The 27,073-nt window shown below is 54.4% G+C and overlaps 1 protein-coding gene across 8 annotated transcripts in view; it reads right to left on the bottom strand.

Moving 5' to 3' along the window:
• Positions 1 to 1,961: 1,961 nt before the first annotated feature.
• Positions 1,962 to 27,073, bottom strand: part of TBC1D16 (TBC1 domain family member 16) — a 67,811-nt gene continuing 42,699 nt past the window's right edge. For 4 of the 8 annotated variants that reach the window (XM_045569980.1, XM_045569981.1, XM_045569983.1 and 1 more), the window contains exons 4-12: positions 12,399 to 12,560; positions 11,205 to 11,352; positions 10,089 to 10,256; positions 9,457 to 9,605; positions 8,606 to 8,740; positions 7,651 to 7,837; positions 5,756 to 5,935; positions 3,068 to 3,214; positions 1,962 to 2,229 (exon numbers count right to left, since the gene is read on the bottom strand). In XM_045569980.1, the coding sequence (XP_045425936.1) occupies positions 1,984 to 2,229; positions 3,068 to 3,214; positions 5,756 to 5,935; positions 7,651 to 7,837; positions 8,606 to 8,740; positions 9,457 to 9,605; positions 10,089 to 10,256; positions 11,205 to 11,352; positions 12,399 to 12,560 (1,522 nt within the window). In that variant the 3' untranslated portion in view covers positions 1,962 to 1,983. Of the gene's footprint in view, positions 2,230 to 3,067; positions 3,215 to 4,780; positions 5,493 to 5,755; positions 5,936 to 7,650; positions 7,838 to 8,605; positions 8,741 to 9,456; positions 9,606 to 10,088; positions 10,257 to 10,604; positions 10,783 to 11,204; positions 11,353 to 12,398; positions 12,561 to 27,073 lie in introns of those variants that run through there. The other 4 variants (XM_045569984.1, XM_045569988.1, XM_045569985.1 and 1 more) reach the window with 4 other exon arrangements.

Consider the following 27,073-nt stretch of genomic DNA (forward strand, 5'->3'; position numbering starts at 1 on the left):
AGCAGGCCTGGTATCGCCAAGGCTCGGACAGGCTCTTGCCCACCTCTGCCTCTGTGCCTCTGCCAGGGCCAGCCTGCAGGGGGACGCAGGGACCCACAGAGCTGTGCCAGCTTCCACCTCCGCACCTGCAGCACCCCTGGGACTCACAGCCGGTTGGCCCCAGACAGGAGAGCGAGCCCCACCTAGACCAGGACTGCCCCGCCCAGACCGCAGATTTGCAGGCTCCTGTACCGGACAGACGCAGATTGTCTTAGGCCACTGAGTTTTGGGTTGTTTGTCCTACAGCCACAGCAGTGTGGCAGGGGACAACTGATAAACCTGCTCGGGGGGTGTGGTTCCTGGAGGAGGGTCAGGAGCCACACAGAAAGGCAGCCCTCTTTCCACTCCCACCGCCACCCCCAGGACCCCACATCTGGACGGGAAGGGTCAGGGCCAAGGGGCTGGGCGCTGATGGGACCCAGGATGGTGTCCCCAAAGGCGCTCGGACAGAGGGACCCACGGACATGGAAGCATTTGCCAGAGACTGTGGGCTCCTGGAGAAAAGGCAAGCTGAGCAGGAGGCAGCTGGCACACGGTGCCCTCCCCTTCCTGGCTGGTAAACATCTTTCCCGAGTGGCACCGTCCTGCAGCACCAGCCTGCAGTGAGAAGGGCTGCGAGCGGGAGGAAGCCCTTGCCCTCTGTCCCCGTGATGACGCACGGCACAGCAAGGACGTCTCCCAGGAAGGATGCGCTGGAGAGTTCAAGGAGGGACTCAAGTCTCCGTGCTGCCACCAGGCTAAGAAGTGGCTTTTGGTGCAAATGGCTGGGACACTCGTAAGCTGGCTGGGCGCCCTCACACGCCCGTGTCTGTCCGTCTCTGAGTCTCAGAGGCAGCAACTGACACACAGTGTTTTGGAGGCGGGAGAGCGTTGGGAAGACCTCGTTCCCTGAGTGCTGGCTACCTTCCCGGGGTCGCTCTTGTGTCCGACCGCCTGAGAGGCTGACTTCTAGAAGACTCACGTTCACAGCAGAGACTGCAGGGAAGTGGGAGGGTCTTTGTAACTATTTTCAGGTGCCTTTGTCTGGGTTGGTCAGGTGATACACTAGCACTTCCCTGGGATAGAGCGGGTTCTCTTCGGAGGACCTTGCGCGCGCACGCACGCACACACACACACACACACACACACACACACACACACCCCCCGCACGCACACGCACACACATGCACACACACCTCGACCCATTCAGCCCCCAGCTGGTTGCAGTACTCGGTGGGGTTGACTTTGAACCACGCCAAGGAGCCCGGCACAGAAGACCCCAGCTGTGGGAAAGGAACCCTACTCTCCTCCAGCCGGGCCAGCCTCGCCGCGGGCGTTTCCCCCACAGGCCAGGGTGTGATGTTAAAAGCCCCACAATCCTCTATCCTGCAATCAGCTGGGCTTTTTTTTTTTCTTCGTTTTGGGCAGATGTCTTCGTATCAGCGTCACTGCTGTGGCCGGGGAAGCTGCGGGGCGTGTTTGGCTCACTTGGAGGGGACGGGTCTGACGAGGAAGCGTGTCTGGCTTGCCAGGATGTCGCTGGGCGCGGACAGGACCCCTCTGTTCTGCGGCCCTCGGTGTTGCTGGGTGCACGAGGCCTTCTCCTCCCATCTCTGCTCTTCGCAGCGCCCGGCAGTGCCGTTTGGTTGCCGACGAAGTGGCAGGAACCCCGGGGACGTGCTGAAATCCTCCCACGGCAGCCAGCAGGAGCGCCGGCCAGCCTGCGTCTCGGTGCCGGCCATGCGTTCCGGTCCAGCATTCCGAGCTGGCTTCTGGGGCGGCTGGTTGGCCTCACTGCGGTCGCTTCCGGACTCTGACTTTGTCATTAATATGAAAAGGTTCCCTTCATGTTGCCCAAAGGCATTTCCTCTCGTTTCTACCGTCCCTGTCCCCTCCACACCCGGCCCCACCCCCTCCCACGCCCAGGACCTCCCCTCGACCAGGGCTCGGTGCGTGGAGCCCGCCCTATCTGCGGAAACCGAAGCCCTCCCGAGGCGCCTTTGGGCCCTTCTTGCCGTCTCTCGGGGGCTTGGGCGAAGGCGGCTCCACTGTGCCCCCGTAGGGACAGCCCTCCGAGCCGGTGTGGCCGGTGCACTCCACGGCAGGCATGGACCCGCTGTCCCACATGCCCGTCCCGCACAGCTTGCACAGGTCGTGCAGGCTGCAGGGGATCCGCGGCCGTAGGCGGAACTGATAGAGCAGACTCCTCGCCTGCAACGAGAGAAGACAGGCTGTCAGGAGGGGCAGAGGGACAGCCTGGCGGCCAGGGGTCTCCACAGGAGGGGCCCAGGAGCAACAGCAGCCACGGCCAACACCTGGGGGCTGTGTGCCAGGCTCAGGCCCCAGGGCTCTGCCCGCCACGTCTCATCAACACCAGCACGTGGGACCCTTGGTCTCCCGTGGCTGCAGTGGCAGGCTCCAGGAGGCCCGGGGCGGCGCTCAGGTGTGGCGCAACGTTACGACAGGGGGGGCAGGGCCCTGCCTGGCCCAGCCAGGCCCACCTGGCCCCTTGGCAAGACCCCTCTCCGACTCAGCCCCTGGAGCTCTGCGCGGGGCCCACCTTCAAGCCCTGCAGGCTGTTTCAGGTGTCCTGTGCAGGTGGTACCACTGACCCTGGGACCCCTCCTCCTGCCCCTAAGGGCCAGCAGAGAGCTCTGACTAGCAGCATCTCCAGGAGCAGTATGGGAAACCAAGGAGGTGGCAAAAGCCGCAGGTCCCTCTGTTCCAGCCAGCCTCGGGTGAGAAGCTGCCCCCCAAAGGTGGGCAACATGTAAGCCCCGGAAATTTGTCCATTCCACCCTGGAGACGGAGGTTCCTGTGTTGGGGGCTGATCAGCGATGGTGCCCCTGAAGAGCGTGTGGACAGCCCTGCAGTGACACTGCCAAGCCAGAGAGGCTGGGACAGGTGCCGACCCCTGGGCCTGGACTGGAAGCTCCCAGGCAGCGGGGCGGGTGGGGCAGGGCTCTGTGAGTGTCAAGGGTGTGGCTCTGCATGCAGGGGCGGGGCCTTGCATATGGAGGTGGGGCTTATGCATGGAGGCGGGGCTCACCTTCCTGAGAACCAGCTCCCCGTTCATGTGCATGGCCAGGTTTCCGAAGTGCAGGAGCATCTGGTCAGTGGCCAGCTGCTGCTCGATGACATCATCCCCATAGATGGCCACGATGGCCACGCAGATGAAGAGGTGGAAGTAGTCTGTCTGCGGCAGGGGAGTGGAGTTCAGATAAGGGTTCCCGTCAAGCCCCAGGCCCGGCCTCAGAGGGAAACTGAGTGCAGAGGTGCAGGATGAGGGCTCTAAGGTGAGGTGTCTGGGTTCAGTGCCCAATCTCTTTGGCCCTCAGTTTCCCCACCTGAGAATGGGACCATTCTCATTCCTACATCCCCAGGCTCTGTCACATCGAGGGGATGATGGTGAGCTGAGCACACAGGGGCTGCTGGGACGCTTCTGGGAAGCCATGTGGGTGGGCTCCGTGTTGTGCGCAAAGACCACCCTTCCTCTGGGGACTGGTCTGCTCTCACATGGAGCCATTTGTGACAGTCTCCAGACGGTGTGCAAGGAAAGCTGGGTCAGAACACACTCTGGTGGGTCATGGAAGATGCCCCCAAGGAAGAGCCTGTGGCTGCCACCCACCGGTCAGCCTGTCCTCCCGCCTCCAGGCAGAACGTGCCCCAGACCCCACTCTACGGTTTGTTGCTAGAACAGCGGGAGTGGGAACATGCTAACAGAGTGGGGCACGGCAACTCCCGGGCAGTCCCCACAGGATGGCTGGAACGATCCCACTGTCTTTCACCCTCTTTGGAGGCCCATGGGGGACGCTGCTGACCTCCCTGAAGGCCACCTCACAGGCCTGCCCAGCAATGCCTGGCGGCAGCAGGAAGCTAACACCAAATCCTGACCCTGCACATCCCGCATGTTCTCCTGCCCAGATGCCTCAAGGCTCGCACGTGCCTTCGATGCACACTCGCTTCCCGAGCAGGGAAAGGACCCAGAGCACCAGGAAATCCGTGTTTGGTCTCCTAACGTCGACTACCCAACCCAGGCAGAACTGTGTCCCCAACCCAGAGTCCACGATGAGGGCAGAGGCCACAGGTGGCTACTCCCACACCCCAGGCTACCCGCCTCTTCCTCTGAACTATGCCGGAATGGTCTTGTTTGGGTCCGACTGACCCTTTCAAAGGCTTGAACTCTGGCTGGGGTGAGATGGGGGAGGAGTTCCAGGGAGGTGGGCGCCAGCTTCCCTCGGACGGGAGCGTGGGAGGCAGAGGCAGGGCGGTCTGCATGGGCCGCACGCAGCTCCAGGGCCAGGTGCAGGGAGGCCCAGTGCCCACGGCAAACCAGCAGGATGGGTGGAATTGAGCCTTTTCTTGCTCAGGGGTCACTGGAAAGTTAACGGCATTGCCTGGCAGTGACCTGCCCTTCCACAGAGCTCACCCCTGGCTACCTATCCTCCCCCCACCATCATCTCACCCCACGTCCAAATACTAGTGCATTGACCACGGCGGGGCCCAATGCAGCTGCGTTCAGCCCTAAGCCTGAAAATGAGGGAAACTCGCTCTGTGGTTTTAACAGAAACGGCAGCCAACAGAGAGGAGCCCGTGGGCCTCCCTCCTGTGAGTTCCACTGGGTTTCATTAAACTTGGGACACAGCACAGCCACGAACATCGCCAGGAGAAACGGCCCTGTCCACTGGGTGCTCCTAGTTCACTGTAACATTAGCTTAAAATCACGGGATGACGGTGGCGAATTTGCTGCTGGGAAAACATACACTGAGGCACAATTTATTTATTTTTTGGGGGAGATCCAGCATTTTGGACCATCCATGCTGCGTTTCACCCTGAACATCTGCGTGGAGCACGTTAACCGCAGTGGGAAATGCCTCTCTTCATTCTGCGAGAGACCCCGGCCAGGACGCATGAATTCGAGGTGGCCGGTGGCCTCAGCACTGCATTTCTTCAGACTCTCTCTCATCGGACACGATCCCCCGAGACAGTAGGGTGGGAAACGCTGCGGGCGGCGGCGTTCACATCTGTCCGCGGGGCTCGTCTGCTGGAGGCTGTGGGGCTGCTGCGGTGGAGCATGGAGCCCACTCTTGCCGGAAGGGTCCTCCCTCCTGCATGCCTCAATCCTCCTTTTCTAAAAGGCGATGGATTCACAGAGACTTGCCTGTCCTTTAACACGGCCAGCTTGCTGCTAATTTGGGCGGTAAAGCCATGTGACGGAGCCAGGGCTGTGCTCTGAGGGGAATGTGTTGAGCAGACACGGATGACAGTGGACGGCGAGGGGAAGGGCTCTCCAGAGGGGCTGACACGGAAGCAGGATTTCGGGCCCTGTCCCCGTGCAGGAGGGTGACGGTAAGCTGGACCTCTGGGGCAGGACAGTTTCAAGGGGATGGATGGCGCTGGCTCCAGCTCGTGGGTACCAGCATCCTGGGCTGCTGCGGCCTTGCTCCGGCCCCCGACGGTGTCGCTCACACTGATTGGTTGTGACAGGAAGGAGCTCAGCCCCAGAACATAGTAACGAGTGCAGTTGGTGGGCAATCTGCGTCGATTTCAGTTACTTGGGAGGAGAGCCGCGAGGTCCGCAGCCAGACACGTGGGACTGGAAGCAGTGGCCCGTAGGGGGCCGACACGTGGCGTGGGTGGGCAGGAGCGAGGCCCTCCCCAAAGGCCGGGCACAGGCAGGAGAGGGTCCTTCAGGGGCTACAGTCCCGGCTCCCCCGGCCCTCGAGCCCCAGCTCACCTGGTAGTGGGCCCAGCAGGCCTCCCAGATCCGCAGCGCCTCGGCCTCGGGGAACTCGCGCTTGAAGCACAGCAGGAGCCAGCGGTGGCAGAAGAGCATCTGCAGCCCATCCTCGCCCAGCGAGACCAGGTGCTGGTAGAAGCGCAGGTGCGTCAGCCGCAGCAGCTCCCGCAGGTACAGCTGGGGGCGAGGCCAGGACACGTCAGGCTTGTCCACCCGGCCCAGGAGACCTGCTCCCACTGGGGCCCTCCAACCGGAAAAGTGCATGCCTGTGGCCTCCACCCACTGCGCGTGCCTGTCATTCTGCCACTGGAATTTGGCGACCCCCGTCTCTGCCAGCTGGTCCCAGATTGAAGCCTGTTCTGGAGGCTGTGTCGTGGCCCTGGGCAAAGCACAGCATCACAGCCTGGTGTGGCCCAGAAGCTGAGCGACTGTTGCCCAGCCTAGTGGACACACGGGGCTGTTTCTAGAGCCCACCCCACCCGGGAAGGAGAGCAGGTCATCCGGGGACCCCTGGCCCATCCCCTTCTGCTCCAACCACCAGATGTGTCCTCTTCCAGGACTGATTTGGGGCAGGAAAGGGATGTGTCTGAGCCCCAGGACACTCGACTCCTGTGGTGAAGGCCACTTCCCAGTGACGTGGGACAGGATCGGGGCTATTTCTGGCAGCACCCGGCTCAGGCTGCTGACTGCACCAATGCCGCTGGAAGATCAGTCTCCAGCAGTTAATGAGTCAGCTGGCTGCGTGTGGCGGTGAGCCTGTCGGGGCGAATGGCGTCAGACCCTGTAATTGCCTCCAGGCACGGTGGAAATCTGACATCACACGGACACGGGATGAGAGTGAGCGGACTGCAGTCAGCCCGTGGCCCAGGTGGGGTCAGATCATAGTTGGGGTTGGGGCACATCCGGGGAACCCTGGGGCAGGGCTCAGTGGTCACACACAGCCCCCAAGTCCTCCCTGCTGCGGGCTCCCCTGGCTGGTCTTCAACAACCCCAAGGGTTAGTCTAGAGGACACGTTCCTTGGCCCTGGCCTTCCAAGCCCTCCACGAAGCTCTGCTCTCACTGCACATGGCGGGTCTGGTCCAGCAAGACTGGATCACTCGGTGTCACCCCCCTGAACGCTCCTCTCAGCCCAGCATCGGTGAGGCAGGGCCAGACCCCACACGTCGTGGACCGGCCCCAGCCCAGGGGCCCTGCTGTCTGTCACGGCACATCCTGCATCACTGTCCGGCGCCCGGCATCCTCTGCACACACTGCCAGCTCCCAGGTCCAGCCCAGAGGGTGAGACCATGTCCCAGTGCCTGGCGACGGCACCTGGCAGGTGCCTGGTACACACAGGGGACATGGGGTGCCCTGGCTTGTCCCTGGGCCGCACACTCCCCTGCTGCCTTACCCAGCTTTGCTCGTCCCCCAACACTCAGTGCCACCTGGTCTACAGAGGGCTGACCCTTGTGGGGAGCCCTTGAAGGGAGGGGTGCCAGTTGGGCCACCCAGGGAAGGCCAGCTGTCCTCGGGCTTGGGTGTGAGAACTGCCCTGGGGCCTCAGGAGCCTCAGCTGTGTTGGACGCCTGCAGGGGCAGCCCAGATGCCCCCCAGAGCCTGTGTCATAAAGCACAGGTCCAGGGGAGCTGGGGCCTCCCTTCCTGCCCCTGCCAGGGAGCCTGGGCTGGGTCGTCCTGTGCAGGGAGGTGGGGGCCCACCCCAGAGACCCGGGCGCAGCACCCCCCCCACCCCCGGAGCTGGCTGGCCCTTCCCCAAAGCCCAGGACCAAGCTGCCCCTGACTGCTGGCAGCCAAGCCACACATCACCACCAAGACCCCACCAGCAAGAGGAGGGGGCAGCCCGTGCTCTCCCGGCGCCTTCAGACACACGCACGCCCCACCCCCAGCCTCACCAGCTGTTTCTCCATGTCCTCGTCCCGGGGAGAGCTGACGAAGATCGTGTTCTGCATCAAACCCACAAAGCACCAGAAGGTGTCGGATTCGTCCAGGACCTCGGCCAGGATGGGTGCCACCAGGTCCGACATGCCCTGGGAGTAGCCGACGGCTGGGTTGTACACGGCATAGTTGAGCAGGATCCTCCTGCGGGGTAGGGGGACAGCGGCGGGTGGTGACGACCCCACACCCCTGCTGGCCTCACCCAGGCGTGCTGCCAGCCTGCAGAGCCCTGAGCTGGGGACCTCGGCTGCCTGGCCCCCACCTGCCTTGACCTCGGGGGTGGGGGTGGGGCGAGGCGGCGTCCAACATCAGGTTCCCGGCAGCTCTGTGGCTGCCCAGGAGCCCACGTGTGGGATCAGACACACAGGCCCTCGCTTTGCAAAGGTGGCGGCTGCGATTAGCTGTAGGGGGCCAGGAGCAGTGTCAGCCTGATTTTCTTAAGGGTCGACTGCCTGGGACACAAGGCGGACTGGCAGGGACGTTTTTATGAGCTGCTAATTTTGTGCAATTACTTGCCAGGCTGCAGCGGAGTGTGGAAGATGCCAGCCCCCGCTCTGAGTAGCGGGATCGCTGGAAGACCACCCACGGGGAGGCTGCTCCACGGCGGTGTGAGCCAAGCAAGGACAGACTTGGCGGGCACCCGGGGATAGAGGGGCTTGCTGGCCCCCTGTGAGGGACCTGTGTGGCTACAGGCCTGGCCCTGGGTTTCCACGGCCACGAGACGCCAACTGCAGTAGCTCACCAACAGCTCATCCCCCACTGCTGAGCCTCAACTGCGACTGCGTGAGCCGGGAGGACGGCCCCGCAGAAGATGCCTCGGGCTCGTCCATTGCCCGGAGGGGTCAGGCGAGGCGTGCGCAGTGTGGACGGGGAGGGACGGGAGGCTGGGCCTGCCCCCGGCCAGCGGAGTACCTCATGCTTTCCACGTTCGGATTGCCTTCCCCTCGGAAGAACTGGTTGCTCCGATCTGTCCGAACCACATCTTTGTCCACGGTGAACTGCACGTTGCGCCAGAACGCTCTGTGCTCCTCGGGCGCCATGGAGAGCCTGTGTGGAGCACAGCGCCCCGCCGGCGGTCAGCAAGCAGCACACGGTGGCACTGAGTCACCCACGCCAGGAAGGGGCCTCCCCCCAGCCCCCATTCCCTGCATGGGAACCAGGCTGCTTCTGCAGCTGGCAGACCCTCCGCTGACACGGGAGGGGGGCTGGTGTTTGTCCAAGGCTCCCCCCAAATTAACCCAGCCTCGCTGGCCCCAGCGTCCCAGAGGGGAGAGGTGATTGCAGCCCGACGGGTAATGAGGCCTGGGCCCCGGCCCAGCGTCCTGGAGGGGGCTGCGCACAGCCCGTGGTAACCGGGGGCTCCACCCAGTCCTGGCGCCCCGGAGAGAAGCGCTGACCGCAGCCCGGTCCAAGAGGCCCAAGTGGGTCGGGGCAGGGGCGGTCCTGACCCCGATTCCTCCGCCCGGAGGCCCCTCCCAGCCCAGCCTTCAGCTGTGGGGCGTCAGCGCCTAGTGGAGCCCTTTGAGCAGGAATTCTAAGCCTTGACATGTGAGCTAACGAGCCCCGCAGCTGCGAGGCCCGAGCACTCGGCATGGTGACGGCACTTGCCCACCCTATCACTCATGCTCCTGGGAGACCCATTTTCGAAAGAAACTATGGGTCATGAAACATATTATCAGCGCGGAGTCGCACCTCCAATTGCCTTTTCAAATGACATTTTCCTCGGCGGCGCGGCGGGCTGGGCGGGCCGGGCCTGCAGTTACCTTTTCTGCTGGATCTCAGAGTACTCCTTCCGCTTCTGCACACGCAGCGCCTCCCGCTCCTCCGACGTGGACTCGTGGCTGTAATAGCGCAGCAGGAAAGGCCAGACCTCCCCCCGGATTGACACATCAATGCCGCCAAAGAAAATGGCCTGGAGGAAGCGGCAAAAGTTGGGGAGGGGATGAAACAGGGCAGCTCAAAGAACCCCCAAATCCCCAGAGATGTGTTTTGGTGGCTTCGGTGCGCCTGGATTCACATCTCTGCAATTTGCACATGTTTACAAGGGGAACACGGGCCTCAGTTCCCAAGCAGGACACAAACCCGGCTCATTTCAATGTCAATGCCCCCCCGGGGTGGCGCTCCGATTAACGTGTCGTTCTCACGTCATGGCCTAATCCCTGGTTTTGGAAACGCCGCATTTCATTGCAGACGCTTCTGTGCAGGCTGACACGGTATCCCCCCAACCCGGCTGGGAGGGCTGTTTTTCAAGGCCGTCGCTTTGATTGCTTTATCGATGTGCTCACACACAGCCTCACACAAGGGAATGGGACCCTCCCAAGGAGGTGGCCCGTGGGTACGGTCCGGCGGCCACGCAGCCCTCCTTCCCTGGCGGCTGGCCCCGGTGGGGCCTCACCTTCCGCAGCTTGTATTCCTCCTCCACCTGGCCCAGCTCGTTCATGTGGCCCAGCCAGGCGGAGACGTCCAGCCGCTTGTACATGCTCTCCTCGGGGTGCGCCTCGGAGGACGGCAGTTTGGGGCGGCGGATGGAGAACTGCATGCACGTCTTTTCGGGGGCGACCTGCTGGACAGGGGGAGAACTGGGCAAAGGTAAGTATCTCCGACGCACGGCTCTGGAGGCCAGCACTGCCTTTCCCAGGATTTAAAAGCCTCTCTCTCTTCCAGAGGGAGGGGAAGGGCAGTCCCTGCTGCATACAAACCCCTAAATGGCAAGTGTAATTAGGCGCAATTAAAATGAAAATACCTTCATCTTAAAATCGGTTTCCCTTTGGTGCGCCCTTCTCCCGGCCCTCTGCGACAGCCGCCCCCACTCTCCGACCCCAGCGGCAAAGAGCGGAATGAATGCGTCTCATGGCCTAACTTCCCTCTGCCGGGAGGGCCCGCAATAAATCACATGTGATTGGCCACATACAAAGGGATCGCTGTTCTGCGAGCGGGGAGCCGGCCTGTCAGATTGTCTCCGCGAGCAGTCACGAATCCCGGGCAAAACTGCAGCTGACATTTAATTCAAAAATCAAAGGTTGTGCAATGTGGGGAGAAAGAGCCGCGCTACCGTAATAAGGGGAGCCGGCAGGAGGCTCTGTGGGAAGGAAGGGAATTTTAAAGTCAGCTCCGTTCCTAATAAGCACATACAGTATCTTAAACAGATAATTAAAGAGCTCTTATTACATTTGTATGTAGATTGAGCAAAATATGGCAGGAAGTTCTTGTCAAAACATGATTTTCCAAGTGCAGAGCACCGACTATACAACAAACCCTGGGCACACGTTTCGACCCCAGAGTTGCTGCTCTGCAGCCACCCAGCGACCACGGGCCATCGAAAGCCACCACAGGCCACACCCTGGGAGCCCTGGGACACGGGGACCCCACAGCCCCGGGACCCAGGAGGAGAGAGATGTGCTGGGGAGGTGCTGAGCCAACCCCTGACAGGGACGAGAGTGTCAGCAGCCTGGTGTCCCATGGTGGGGACTCTCCCCGACCCAGGGCAGCTTGGGGGACCCTGCTGGGCTACCTGGTCCTTGAGGTGCGTCTCGGCACAGTACTGCCACCGCTGGAACACGTCTGACAGCTTGTCCAGCCCTCCGTGGTGGAAGTGGAAGACCTTGTACTGGCTCTCTCGGCTGGCGACCACCAGCTGGCCGCTGGTGCAGGCCTCGTCGCTGCGGCCGGGGGAGGGGAGAGGAAGACCCCATGAGCATGGAGACACGGGTTTGTATTCCCCTGCACAGCCAGAGCCGCTCTCACCAACTTCAGAGGCAGGACACAGTAAGTCCCAGTGGCATCTGGCCACAGGCCGGAGGGGACAGAATTGCACCCACATAAAAACTATCACCTCCTTTCCTGAAGAAGGCAAAATAGCCCCCTCCCGGGAGCCTTGGGAGGCCGGGAGCTCCTCTCGGGAGACCTGCCCCAGCGGCCTTCTCCTGCCACTGCCGCCCGGCCACATTGTCCCTTCTGCCCAGGAGACCTGGGGGTGGATGCCAGGTGTCCATGTTGGCTGAGTCTGGTTTTGAGCCCCAGTGGGGTGAGCGGGCGCTAAGAGAACCTCCCGGGAGCAGACCTCCTCCACCGCGGGTGGGGGGCACGCCAGGAGAGCCCTGCCAGGAAACTCACCGAACGCGTCAGCGCTGCCAACCCAATCCTGGCTGCCCTTAGAGGAGAGGCTGGAGCGTGGCTGGGTCTGGGGGTCCCCTTTCCCCCAAGTTTCTGGACGCACCTGCTTCTGCCAAGCATGGGCTTTTCTCAGGTGCTGTCTGCGGTTGGGCTGCCCTGATGGCGGGAAACTAGGGACCGTCCGCCCCTTACGGCAGAAAGGGAGCCGCATCCAGAAAGCCCCGGCCCATCCTGAGCATGTGTGGGTGAGCTGCAGTGCACCCTTGGGGGTCACCGCAGCCTGTCGCTGCTACTCTCGGCAGCAGCCCTGGTTTGGTTTCTTCTGCCGAGCCGGGGCTCCGAGCCACAGCTGGCCACCGTCACCCCGAAGGCAGAGACGAGGTTCGCTAGCTCACCCTGGCCTGGTTCCTGTGGGGCCGCCACAGCAGGAGCCCCGTGAGGCAGCGCTGGGGGAAGCAGCGGGCGTTTAGAAAGGCTGGCACCGGCCAACCCAGCACGGCCCGGGCCCCGCGCACAGGGCTGGACGCGAAGCCCCAGCAGCCGGGAAAAGAGCACCTGGGCCAACCAGGAAGCACCAGGAGATGCTCCTCACCTGAAGAAGAGGCGCAGGGAGCGCATGTGGCCCAGGTCCACCCGGAACACGCCGCAGATCTGCTCCAGGGCACACACTCGCTGTGGCTCGTCCCAGCGCGGGGTCTGCAGGAGGCCGTTGCCGTCCGGGAGGCGCAGGCCGGCGTCCGAGCTGGAGGGGGGGCTGCGGGGACAGGTTGCGTGATGGCCACACGCCTCCTTGCCCCAGTGGGCCCGGGAAGGACGGGGCATGGGGGAAGCCACGTACATGCAGGGACAGACACCAGTGACTATGCCTGGCTCGCGGCAGGCTCCGCGTAGCCACCTGCGGATGCGTGAGCACACATGTCCCACTGCTAGTTGGGCACAGGTGTATTTCAGTGGGGAGGAGGAAGCACCGTCATGATCAAATTCCATCTGGCTTCCATAGACGGAGTAAGTCGTCATAGAGACAGAAGAGGTCGCACTGACTGGGGGTCCTTGCTGTGTAACCTTGGGAGGTTACCAAGCCTCTCTGAGCCTTTGTTTCCTCATTAATAAAATTAGGATAAGAAAAGGTTTTGTGTAGAAGGAATGACCCTAAAGTGCTTGGCACAGGGCCAGGACCTCGGGGTTTATTGAGGGCAGCTGTTTTGTGACAATTTCAGATAGCACAGGGCTTCTGCTTTGATTTAAACTGGTTCGTCATGTCCCTAAAAAAATACGGGTTCACTTTAAGGTTCAGTAAGGAAACATTTGGATTATTAATACTATTAATACTGATAGTGAGCATTTATAATATTAAAACACTTAGTATGGGCCCGGCCCTGGGTTAAGGACTGCTCATGTGCTTTTATTGCAATGGTATCCTCACAAAAATCCTACAAAATGAGTAGTGGTATTACCCCCTTTGTGCAGAAGAAAAACCGAGGCCCAGAGAGGTTAAGCAACTTGCCCAAGGTCACACAGCTAACAGGTGGTAGAGCTGAGACTAGAACCCACTCTGGGGCCCATGTTCTCAACAGCATATTTTACAGCCTCTAAGTCTGCAGTTCAGCAATAAAACCCCATTTATTCTGCTCTGTAAAAAATTCATGAATTTCTTACATTCTTGACTGTAAAATATTCTACAGCATTGACGCAGTCACACCACAGATTACATCCTGTCTCTTGAGACTGAAGAGTAAAGTTTAGCGACGTCTGCTAGGTAAAATCCAAGTAACAGCAAGAGTCAGCTCTGGACCCCAACCCAAGCACCCCGAAGAGATATGGCGGCACTGACCTCACCCCGCTGCCTGTTTGAGCTCGGAATGTAGAAGTCAGACTCAATTAACCCAGAGGCAGCTCCTCCCCAAATGGGCACCAGGTGTCTAAGTGAAGCGCCTTTGGGTGGCGTGAGCACCCGCCCTCTCAGCTTGGAGCTTCCTAAAGAGAAGCCTGGCCTGTCTAGAACCCGTTGCTGCTTCTGGAATGCACCAGACCTGTCTAAGGAAGTCCCAGAGCCAGGTCCTTCCACTGCCGGGGGCACCTGGGCTCTTGGAGGAAACAGGACAGCAGACGGGCAGGTGGGCAGACCACCAGAACCACCGCGGCCACGTGACAAGCCTGGCTCCAAACGGCTGGGGTTGGCCCGGGTCTTCCCACGTGGGCCCTGACAGCGCTGCACTGTGACGTCATTGCTCCCAGAACAAGGCACGTGCAGGTCTGGGGACGGCCCCACCACCCCACTTCATGCCGCTTTCACAACCTGCTCCCTGAACAGCCGGGCGGCAGTGGGCCAGGCCCTGTGCTCCGCTTGCCTCCCACCGGCACAGCCCGACCCAAAACCTCCCAGCACACTGTGTCCCGCTCACAGTGTGGGGCAGGCCAAGGTTTCCAGAAACCAGATAGAGGACAAGAGACTAACCTGGGCAGAGTCTCAGACAGGAGGCCTGCCTGCCTGCTGCTGTGGTCCCCTGGGGGGAAAGAGCCGCTTTCAAACCTGGGGAGTCCTGGAGAGGTCCCCACACACCTCCCCCAGCAACTGGCCTCCGGGCAGAAGTCTGCTTAAACCTTCACACAGCTCCTTAGGTGCAAATTATTTGCATTAATTAATTGATTCATTCATTAATTCAAGACACTGTGCTTGGGACCCACAGCTGGGTTTCCAAGGGTTCAAACTGGAGCCAGGTTGAGGGAGGCCTCAGCTCTGTTTTTCTGGGGCTCGTCTTAGCAGACTCTGCCCATGTGGTCCAGCAGGACTGTCTGATCCTCCTCGAGACTGGCTGCCACAGGTGGGGCTGTATCCTTCTCCACCCCAGCCCTAGCAGGGGCCTGGCACAGAGCACATGGTCATGCCCACTGGTGCCTGCAGTGAACATGCATGATGTCTGGGAATTTTGCAGTCATAGAAAAAAAATTTTAAAGGAAATAAACTCTTGGGAAAATGGAAATATGTACAGTTTTTAATTTTTGATTCTCTTTGAATACACGTAAAGCAATTGGTTTTAAGAATATTCATAGATGCTGCAGATAATTTGGCTTATGTATAAAATTATTATGTGTGATGCATTAAAATTAAAAGGATGGGTTATTCAGGCAATAACTCCCAAGACACTATTAAGTTAAAAATGTCTTATAGATAGAAGTAGATGTTCAACTTTAGGAAATGCAGCATGGCTTAGTCTCTGCCATTCGCTGAGGATCGCCAAAATGCCAAAGCAGAAATGAAGTCAGCAGCATCACAGCAAAACAGACACAAAATCAGTTCCTTCCCCACCACGGTAGACCAGGCAACGTCCGAAACAGCTGTAGATGGAAAATGGCCTCAAATGCTTTGCAGCTTGTCTTATCAAGGGTGGCGTCTGTGTCCCCAGCCCAGAATCTGGGTGGCCCGGGCTTTGACCAATAGACTGTGGCACAGTGGTGTCACGTGAGTGCTGGCAGCTGCCGCGCTCTCCCTCCTGGAACAGAGCTGGCAAGAAAGATGTGGCCGCGAGAGACGTGCAGCTGCCAGGCAGCACTGGAGCCCCCACCCCTGGGAACAGGGGCCGCTTCGGACTCCCCACCCTAGTGCAGCCTCCGGATGGCTGCACCCAACTGAGTGCGCCCCAGAGGGCCCAGCAGGATGGCCTGGCCTGGCCTGGCATGTCCAAACTGCAGAACCGTGGGAAAGAAAAGGCTGTTCGAAGTTGCTGAGTTTGGAGGAACTTTGTTACACAGCCACGGGTAACTGATACACAAAGCAGCGTCTGTTTTCAGAAAAGCCTGGGTGGGAGGAAGAAACCATCGAACACTGAGTTGTGGTCTCAAGTCAAAGGGACACTGGGGCCAGATCTTAACATTATTTAAAATGTCCAAACCTCTAAATTCACTCTTGCTTTTCTTCACCCTGAGCCCGTTGAGTCGGCTGAACAAAAAGTCGACGGAAACCCAGCTGTGGGTCCCAAGCACAGTGTCCTAAATTAATGAATCAATCAATTAATTAATGCAAATAATTTGCCCCTAAGGAGGTGTGAGAGGGTTTAAGCAGACTTCTGCCCGGAGGCCAGTTGCTGGGGGAGGTGCGTGGGGACCCCTCTCTCCAGGACTCCCCAGGTTTGAAAGCGGCTCTTTCCCCCCAGGGGACCACAGCGGCGGGCAGGGGACCTCCTGTCTGAGACTCTGCCCAAGCGAGTCTCTGTCTTCGATCTGGTTTCCGGAAACCTTGGCCTGCCCCACAGTGTGAGCGGGACGCAGTGTGCTGGGAGGTGTGTCAGGTGTGGCGGTAAGAAGGATGGGGAGGGGCCTGCAAATTATGCCACCCCTAAGTGGCCCCCATAATTGCCCAAACTTGGAGGCAATCAAGATGCCCTTGGTAAAGAATGGATAAGTAAATTTACATAAATGTGGTGCACCCAAGCAATGGAATATTATTCATTGCTGAAACACAAACGTGAGCTGTCAAGCCATGAGAAGACAGGGAGGAACTTAAATGCCTATCACCAAGCGGAAGAAGCCACTCTGAAAGGCCACATGCAGCATGACTCCCATTCTGTGACACTCAGGAAAAGGCAAAACTACAGAGACAGGAAAAAGATCAGTGGTTCCCGGGGGTGGGGGAGGGAGGGGGAACAGGTGGAGCACAGAGGGTTTTTAGGGCAGTGAAACCACCCTGTGGGACACGAGGGTGCTGGACACCTGTCATACCTTTGTCCAGCCCCACAGGATGTCCGGCACGGAGAGCGAGCCCTACTGCAGGCTACAGGCAGTGGGTGATGACAACTCGCCACTGTAGGTTCACAGATGGTGACAAATGTCCCTCTCTGGTGGGGGACGCTGATGACAGAGGAGGCTGTGCCGTGTGGGGACCAAGGGTGCCTGGGAACTCTACCTTCCACTCAATTTTGCTGCAAACCTAACACTGCTCCAAATAACAAAGTCTGTTTTTTTAAAAAAATGAACAAAAACAAAATGAAAATCCAAGGAACAAACTGGGACATATAAAAAATATTGACACTTTTAATATGTGAAAAAGCAGGTAAATCTAAAAGAAAAAAAAATAGAGGCCCAACAGAAAATTGGCAAAGGAAAAGAAAAAAACAATTAAGTAGATAATAAATACAAATAACCAATGACATTTTCATGTCCAGAGTAGTGAGATAAATTCAAATGGAAATAAGATACCTTTTGGGGGGTGACTTATGAAATTGGCCGCAATGAAAAAATTATAAAATCTAACGCAGGCAAGGATTTAGGGAAACGGACACTCTCTCACAGCTTGGCAGAGGGGTGGGTATAAACCGGCAAAATTTCTCTGATTGGCAGTTTGGAACTAGGATGCAAAAGGCTTAAAAATGTTTATCCATTTTTTACCCTTTACTTTCATTTCTAGGAATTAATCCTAAGGAAATGGCCAGAGGTGCCCACAAAAAATACACACATGAATAGATGCAGAAAAAGCATTTGACAAAAATTCAACTCTCATTTATGATAAAAACTGTCTGCAGACTAGGACTAGAAGGGACCCTCCTGAAACTGATACCTACAAATATTCTACAGGTGGCATCGCACTTAACGGTAAAAGGCTCAACTGTTTTCCCCCAAGACCAGGAACAAGCTAACGATGCTGCTCTCACCACTTCTAGTCAATGCTGGCTGGAGGCCCCCGCCTCTGCGTATGACAAGAGAAGGAAATAAAAGGCGTAAATATTGGAAAAGTTAAGAAATAAAATTGTTCCCATTTGCAGATGATATAATTGTTTATGTGAAAAAAAATCGCATGGAATTGATAAAACTATTAGAACTAATAAATGAATTTAGCAAAATCGTAGGATAAAAGGTTAATATAAAAAAAGTTAATATAGAAAAATTAGTTGTATTCTTACTAACACACTAGCAATGCACAATTGGAAAATGAAATAAACATTCAATTTATAGTAGCAAAAAAGAAACCCAGAACCCCACACAAAATACTTAGGAATAAGTCTAACAAAAGACATTTCAGATCTCTACACTGAAAACCACAAAAGATTGCCAAGAGATATCAAAGAAGGCCTAAAAAACAGAGATACACCACGTCCATGGATTAAAATAGTCACCACTGTTAAGATGGAAATCTTGCCAAACTGATCTATAAATTGAACACCATCCCAATCAAAATTCCAGCAGGAATTCCTGTTAGAAATTGACAAGTTGGCTCTAAAACTTTGAGCTAGCACAACCAGAACCAGTTACAAAAAAGAAGAACAAGGTTGGAGGACTTACCCGATGTTGAGACTTACAAAGCTGGTTTGGTATCAGTGAAAAGATAAATGTGATGAAATAGACAAATAATCAACAGAACACAACAGAAAATCCAGAAATAGACAAATATGATCGACTGATTATTGACAAAAGTGCAAAAGCAATTCAATGGGAAAAGGATGGCTTTTCTACAAATTACGTTGGATCAACTGAATATCTGCATGAAGAAAAATCAATATCAACCCTTTCCTCATGTCATACCCCAAAATTAACTCAAAATGGATCACAGATGGATGTCAAACTTAAAGCTATAAAACTTCTAGAAGGATCCTTCACAGAAAACCTCTGCAACCTTGTAATAGGCCCAGATTTCTTAGGTAGAACACAAAAACTCAGAAACTGTAAAAGAAATAAGAAATTGGAAAATTAAAGACATTATTTTCTTCAAAATACTCCATTAAAGGAAACAAAAATGTGCAAGTCACAGCCTGGGAGAAAATATTCACAAACACCTATTTAAAAAAGAACTTGTGTCCAGAGTATGCATAAGGCACTCTTAAAATGCAGTGGTATTAGCTGGGCGAGGTGGTGCACACCTGCGACCCCAGTTATGTGGGAGGATTGCTCGAGCCCAGGAGTTTGAGGCCAACATGGGCAACACAGCAAGACTCTGTTTCTAAAAAAGCAATATTTCAATAGTACTGTTAGACAAAGTTTTCTTAGATACAAAACCAAGTCAACACTATGAAAGAAAAAGAAAAGATAAATTAGGCTTCATTAAAATGAAAAACTTCTGCTCTTTGAGAGACATCCTTAAGAAAATAAAAGATGAGCCACAGGCTGGGAAAAGATATTTGCAAAACAGATATCTGGTAAAGGATTTGTACACAGAATATATAAAGAATCCTCAAAACTCAGTAATAAAACAACACAATGAAAAAAGAGGCAAAAGATTTGAACAGACACTTTGTCAAAGAAGCTACTCGGACGGCAAATACACCGCTGAGAAGGGGCTCAACCCGCTTCATCGTCAGAGAAACACAAACTGAAACCTCAGCGCACTGGCAGGCAACACGGTGTGATGCGCCCCGCACTTGGGAACAACTAAAAAACATACGAATGACAACAGACGCTGTGCAGTGCTGGCCGGGTGCTGAGCCACGGGAACTATCAGACCCGCTGGTGGGACGTCACACGAAAGAGCTGCTTTGGAACACAGTCTGGCCGTGTCTCATAATGATGTCAAACACGCACTTACCTGTGACTCAGCTATCCCCCTCCTATAGGTATTTACCCAAGAACCTGTGTGTGAACTAAGTTTGCGGCAGTTTTATTCACAGTCGCAAAACAGCAAACACCACAGATGCCTGTCCGCTGGTGAACAAGCAAACAGTACCACGTGCGTACGAAGGGTACACGTATTTGGCAAAGACAAGGAGGAAACTGCAGACACGCACAACAATATGGGTGGACTGCAGATACCTCGTGTAAAGTGAAAGAATCCAGGCACAAAAGGCCACGTGAAAAGACAGCATCATTAGTAATCAAGGGAATGCAAATTAAAACCACAACGAGATACTCCCACGCACCTGCTAGCATGGCTAAAATTGAAAAGACCGATCATACCAAGTGTTGGTGAGGACGAGGGGGAACTGGAGCTCTCAGACGCTGCTGGTGGGAATGCAATACGGTACAACCACTGTGGAAAACAGCTTGGCAATTTCTTAAAAATTAAACATATACCTGCCGTATAATCCAGTTATTCCACTCCCAGGTATTTACCAAGAGAAATGAAAACCTGTGTCCACATGCAAAGACTTGGACGCAGACGTTCACAGTGGCTTTATTTGAAACAGGTAAGAACTGCAAAGAGCCCACTCTTTATTCACAGCTAAAAGCACAAACCTGCGGTCCCCACACACACCGGAACACCACCCAGCAATGAGGAGCAAACTATCAATATAGGCAACGACGTGGATGTGTTGCAAAATTATGTCAGGTAAAAGAAGCCAGGCAAAAAAGGGCACATACTGTATGATTCCATTTATATAAAATTCTAGAAAAGGCAAACTCATCTATAGTGACGGAAAGCAGATTAGTCATTTTTTTCTTTTCCAATTTTTATTGTGTTAAAATATACGTAACATCAAATTTACCATCTTAATCATTTTCAAGTGTACAGCTCAGTTGTATTAAATGCATTCATTACTGTGCAACTACCACCTCCTTCCATCTCCAGAACTTTCCATCCTGCAAAACTAAAACTCTACACCTATTTAACACTAACTCCCTGATCACCTTCCCCACCCCCGGCCGCAGGCGACCACCCGTCCGCGTTCTGTCTCTGCGAATCTGGCCAGGTTCATATATGTGGACTCACACGGCGTCTGTCTTTCTGTGACTGGCTTATTTCCTCAGCACGGCGTCCTCAACCTCCATCCGTGTTGCGGCGTGTGTCAGAATCTCCTCCCTTTGTGAGGCCGAGTAATGTCGCATTGTGCAGATGGACCACATTTCGTTTATCCGCTCATCCGCCGGCAGACACTGGGACGTGTCCGTGCTTGAGTTCTCGTGAGCAGTGCCGCTACCAACACAGGTCTACACGCATCGCTTTGTGTCCTGCTTTCAGTTCTTTGGAGTCCATGCCCAGAAGTGGGATTGCTGGACCACACGGTGGCTCTATCTTTAATGTTTTGAGGAGCGAACAGACTATTTCCACAGCAGCTACAACATTTTACGTCCCCCAGCAGGGCACAGGTTCCAGTTTCATCACATCCTCGCCGACACTTACTGTTTTTTGACAGTGGCCATCCCAGTGGGCGAGAGGTGGTATTCGTGGCAGTTCTGATTTGCATGTCCCTAAGCATTAGGGACACTGCGCACCTGTGCATGTGCTTATGGGCCATGTGTGTACCTGCCTTGGAGAAATGCCTTTCCAAATGCTTTGACCATTTTTGAATAGGATTATTCATTTTCTTATTGCTAAGTTTTAGGAGTTCTCTATGTATTCTGAATATTTTGCAAACATCTTCTTGCATTCCGTGCTTTGCCTTTATACCCTATCGATAGCGTATTCTGATGCACAACACTGTAAAATTTTCACAAGGTCTAGTTTGTTTATTCTTTTCTTTTATTGCCCGTGCTATTGGTGTCACATCCAAGAATTATTGCAGAATTGCAGGTAAGTCATTTTGGGGGCAGGGGCTGGAAGGAGGGACAAGTCACAAAGGGACACATGTGGTGGTGACGTCTCTGTCCATTACCTTGATTGTGGGGGTGGTTTCATGGGTGTATGTTACGTATGTCAAAACTGATCAAATTGCACACTTTAAACATGTGAACTATATCGTACAATTAAACCTCAATAAATTTGTAAAAAAAAAAAAAACCAACCAATATTCAACTCAGTATTATTGCTAAGTTTTCAACCATAGGGGAACATTTTAATGTATTGTGGCAGATTCAAATAATTAATAAATACCACTAAGTGATTATAAAATATTTTATGAAAGTATTTAATGACCAAAGAAAATGCTTACGCTATTCTGCTGAATGAAGAAAGATCAAACCTATATGAAAAATATCAATATAGTTTTTATATAACATACATTCATAGATATCTCACATTTACATAAATATATTACAGGAGTAGAAAATGATGCTAACATCATAATAATGATCCTCGCTAGATGGAATGATTATAGTTTATTTTCATCTTATTCTTTATTTTTTCAAATTTTCTAAAAGGAATAATACATCATTTTGATACTCAGGAATAATGAACTAATCTTTTATGCTTATTTTTTAAAAAAGAAGTCTGCATTTCTTATTTTATGTTATAAAAGCAGGCTGGGTGCGGTAGCTCACTCCTGTAATCCTAGTACTCTGGGAGGCCGAGGCGGGTGGATCGTTTGAGCTCAGGAGTTTGAGACCAGCCTGAGCAAGAGCAAGAGCAAGAGCAAGAGCGAGACCCTGCCTCTACTAAAAATAGAAAGAAATTAGCTGGACAACTAAAAATATATATAGAAAAAATTAGCCGGGCATGGTGGCGCATGCCTATAGTCCCAGCTACTGCTTGGGAGGCTGAGGCAGGAGGATCGCTTGAGCCCAGGAGTTTGAGGTTGCTGTGAGCGAGGCTGACACCACGGCACTCTAGGCCCGGGCAACAGAGTGAGACTCTGTTTCAACAAACAAATAAATAAATAAATAAATAAAATATTATAAAAGCAGTAAAGATAGTTCAGAGAAGAAGAGGGCAGGGTGAGGCATACATGACAGCTCATCGCCGTGGTTACCACTTACTGTCCCTCGTGCCTCTGGGCCAGGAGCTCTGCTGGCTGCTTTCAGTGCCGTCTGGTATCAGTCCCCCGAGTGAGATAAAATCAGCCCCACTTTATAGCTAAGGAGGCCGAGGCCGGAATACGTCCCAGGTTTCACAATCGGCCAGCGACAGGGAAGGGATGGACAGCCGGGTGTGGCCGACTGAAAGCTCGAGCTCCTGACCCCTTTGGCGGATGACTTCCAGAGACAATGGCGACAACTACTGGGAAAGAAAACACCCTATTTTAAAAAACAACATTTCTCAAAGGACCCCCCTGAGAACATGTCAGCTTCTCCCCTTTCGCCACTGTCCTGCCTAGCGTCACGCTCCCACCCTAGCCCGGCACCGTCCCTCCACAGGGGGCCTGCACTCCTTTCCTCCTTCCCCTCGAATGGGTTCCCTGGGGCTGCTGAAACACTGCCTCAACTGCCTGGCTTAAAACAACAGCAATGTATCCTCTCGCCCTTCTGAAGACCAGAAGTCTGAAATGGAGGTGTCGGCAGGGCCACAGTCCCGCTGGAAGTCCAGGGGAGATGCCTTCGCCCCGGCGATCTGTGGCCTGCTGGGACCTGCAGCTGCATCCGGTCTCTGCCTCCATCATCACGTGGCCATCTTCCCTCTGTGTCTCTATTTTCTCATAAGGACACCACCATTCACTGGATTAGGCCCACCCTAATCCAGAATGACCTCATCTTAACTAATTACTAAACCTGCAAAGACCTTATTTCCGGGTTCCGGGTGGACATGAACTCGGAGGGACAGTGCCCAACCCCGTAACATGCCCCCACTATATCACAGGCAAGCTTGCCGCTTGCTTCCTCTCCGTATCCCATAACCTCCTCTCTCCCTGGTCAACCTGCTTTGCCCTCCCTCTCTCTCTCTCTCCCCCCATTCTTTGCACTCTCCCAGGCCCAGCTTAAATACCACCTCCTCCATGCTGCTTTCCTTTGATCCTCAGACACTAAGCAGCGTGTCTGAGACATGTAGCAGCTCCAGTACACGCTGATTTTTCTTTATCTCTTGGCAAATCTTCAGAAATCTATGAGTCATTTTTGTGTTTCGCTTTTGACTTTGTATGAAAGTCACTTGTTGATGCCAAAACCAGACAAAGACATCACCAGAAAATAAAACTTCAGATCCCTATGAAATCCCTTTTGAATAAATACAAAAATCCCCAACAAAATACTAGCAAACGGAATCCAGCAATGCCTAGAAAGGATTGTACACCATAATCAAGTGGGATTTATCCCAGGAATGCAAGATTGGTTCAATGTATGATGATTAATCAATATAATACACTAGATCAATAAACTAAGGGACAAAAACCACATAATCATCTCAAAGATGCAGAAAGACATTTGACAACTCCAATATCATTTCATGATATAAACAACCACCAAACTAAAAATAGAAAGAAACGTCCTCAATCTGATAAAGGGCACCTATGAAAAACCAGCAGCTATGAAAAATCCACAAGTTCAATGGTGAAAGACTGAAGCCTTCCCCCACTGGATCAGGAACAATACAAGGACGTCTACTCTTACCACTTCCATTCCATACTGTACTGCAGGCTCTACCCAGGGCAGTTCGGCAAGATAAAGAAATGAAAGCCATCCAGAAGGAAAAGAAAGAAGAAAAGCTATCTCTGTTAGCAGATGACATGATTTAGCATATAGCATACCCCCCACAAAATACCTACTGAAACTAATAAATGAATTCAGCAAGGTTGCAGGATATAAGATCGATATACAAAAGTTAATTGTATTTTTATACACCAGCAATGCACAATCCAAACGTGAAATTAAAAAAAAACCAATTCCATTGACAATACACACACACACACACGAAGTATGAAACTTTTGCACTTAAGACTACAAAACATCGTTGAAATAAATTAAAGGCCCAAGTAAATGGAAAGATGTCCCATGTTCATGGATTGGAAACCTTTTCATTAAGATGGCAATATTCCCCAAATTGATTCATAGATTCAACATGATCCCTGCCAAAATCCCAGCTGCCTTTTTGGCATATATTGACAAGTTGGTTCTAAAGTTCATACGGAAATGCAAAGGACCCAGAATAGCCAAAGCAATAATTGAAAAAGAAGAACGAAGTTAGAGGACTCACACTTCCTAGCAAAAGGCCTTGCACAAAGCATGACCTCAGAAAACATCTGTTAATCCAACAAAACATTCCGAGTGTCCCCTTGACCTGTGGACAGCCACACAGAGCTCCGTTCTGGTGGGGGACGAGGCGGCACACGGGTAAAGGTGCCCGTGTCGTGGGGTGCTCTAGGCCCTGAGCACGGGTGGGAGGCAGAGGGGCTGGGGTGGCCACTCTGGAGAGGGGGTCTCGGGGAGCCTCAGTGGGGCCTGAAGGGTGGGAAGCGCCAGCAAAAAGCCGGGAGGGGGGATAAGGCACGAAGCAAGCTGGGCACAGAAGAAAAAGCACAGATCGCTGTTTATTCTATTGCGAAAACGGCACCACCCTGCAAACAAACTCCAGTCTGCTCTGTCTGACTCTCCTCCTGGTGAGGGAATGGAAGTGATCTCATCTTGTAAATAATTTTACATTAATATACACTCCCTGTGTTTTTTAGTTGCTTAACATTTGCAAGTAATATTAAATTCATTTTTGTGGTTAAAAAATTAAAAACATACTGAAGTGTGCAGAATTAGCGCTGGAAGCCCCATCCTGGGCTCTCCCCGCCACCCGAGAAGTCGTTGTCATCAGTACTTGGATGACTCTTATTTGAAACCCATTTTACATGTTCACACACACGGCCCGCAGCTCTTATGGGCACAGCGCCCGTGCCGGGCAGCCGGGGGCCACGCACAGGCCACACGGGCCGGCAGCTGGGGCTGCGCTGGTTTATCTTGAGGATGATGAGGGGACTGTGGACTAGATTTGGAAATGTGGCAAGAGGACAGAGGTGGCCGGCCACCCTGCTTTCAAAGTGACCGTGTGGCCATCTCCCTGCCCAGCTGCTGAGGGAGCCTTGGTTTTCCATCTCTGACCTGGGCTGGGGACCTCGGCACCTCACCCAGGGTCCTGCCCCTGTGCCCGCCTGCCCTCTCCATGCAAGGCAGCCCCAGGAGGACGCTGTCTGCCGGTCACTCCGTCACTGCTCTTGCCCCACGGGCGGCAGGTGCAGAGAGAGGCCAGCGACTTACCGCTTCACTTGCGAGGCTGCAAGGACCCGCCAGGCCACATAGTGTTCCTCGCCCCTGCAGCAGGGCTTTGGATTTTTGGACAGCAAAGTTTTGTTTTGTTTTGGTTTTTTCCCTTCAAATCTGGTAAACTTGTCATCAGGAAAGCCAGTCTTTGGGGTTCAAGGAAGAGCCAGACAGACCCGCTCTCCTGTGACCTACCTGGATTGAGACACCCGGCGTTGCGCAGCCAAGCTCTGGCCAGAGGGCGTTTCTGCCGCGGCGCTGCGAGGCTTCTTGGAACCCTCGGCTCCTATGTGACCTACTTAAAAGGCTGCTCTGAGCCAACCAGGTGTTCTTTAAGCCCTTGTGAAGATTCCTTGATCAGTTAGACAAAATGCTTGCTCAGAAGAATGAGACCTGGAGCCACTGGAATGTTCTCTGAAGCCCCCCCATATCCCCTCCACCAGTCCTGATTTCACAAGATCAATGCAAGACAAAGGGGGGAGGGTGGGCGTGGGGGTGTCAGGCATTAGGAGAGGCGCCACCCACAACAGGTCCACCCTGGAGTGAGAGGACAGACATCACTCTCTACCCCAGTCTGCCACCAACCCCAAACCTGCAGCCAGCAGCCCATCAACCTGTTCCTGGAGCAGAGTATGACGCAACTCCCGGTGACGCCTGTGTCTGCCCACAGCTGTGGAACAGGCATCCCACGTTGGAAAGGACCCTGGGGCCTGTTTTGAGGCCACTTTGCCAGGGACGAGTCTGTGCCGAGGCCTGGCAGAGGCTCCAGGTTTCAGGATGGCAGCGGCCTTGGCTGGGGGCTCTCTAGGCCATGTGCACAGACCGCCCTGCACCCTCACAGCCCCTGCTGATCCGCAGGCGAGGCAGCCAGCCAGGCGTGGGGGCACCGGGAATTGGTGACGGCGCTGGGCGTTTCCAAGTCTGTTTCGTCCCTGGAGGCTAAGTGCTCCACGCACAGGTCACCTTGTGATCTGGACCTTGTTGACCGTAGCTTGTCCAGCCAAGGCCGAGAGCAAGGGTGGGCTGCTAATAAAGGAGGAACCAACCCATACAGAGCAGTTACGGTTCTAAAGGTTTATGCAAGACCCCCCTCCACCCCTGTAGCACGCCCACTTCTCAGATGCAAAAACTGAGACCCAGAGAGGCCCGGTCATTGCTCAAGGACACACGGTGCCCCTGACCACTGCACTAAACTGTCTTTCTTGCAGCAGGGAAAGTGTCTCTTTATCCTCTGTCATATTCCAAAATGAGGCACTTTCTCGGAGAGGGCTTTCAAACACTGGCGGACCAAGGGGCCAACTGAAGTCTGCACAGAACAGCTCTGGAGAGAAAAGGCCGTGGGAAAGGCAGGTACGAGGCAGCGTGTGCGCACGCGTGTGTTCAAATGCCTGAAACACGAAGACGGCACTGGGCACGTCTGTGGCGCCGCGTTCTCCTGTCAAGGACATCCCTCCTGACAGACCGTCCCCAAGAGTCAAGGAGATGTCCTGTGGGAAGACCAGCTCAGGGGGTCCAAGA

This window comes from Lemur catta, chromosome 15, assembly GCF_020740605.2.
Source record: "Lemur catta isolate mLemCat1 chromosome 15, mLemCat1.pri, whole genome shotgun sequence".
NCBI lineage: Eukaryota > Metazoa > Chordata > Mammalia > Primates > Lemuridae > Lemur > Lemur catta.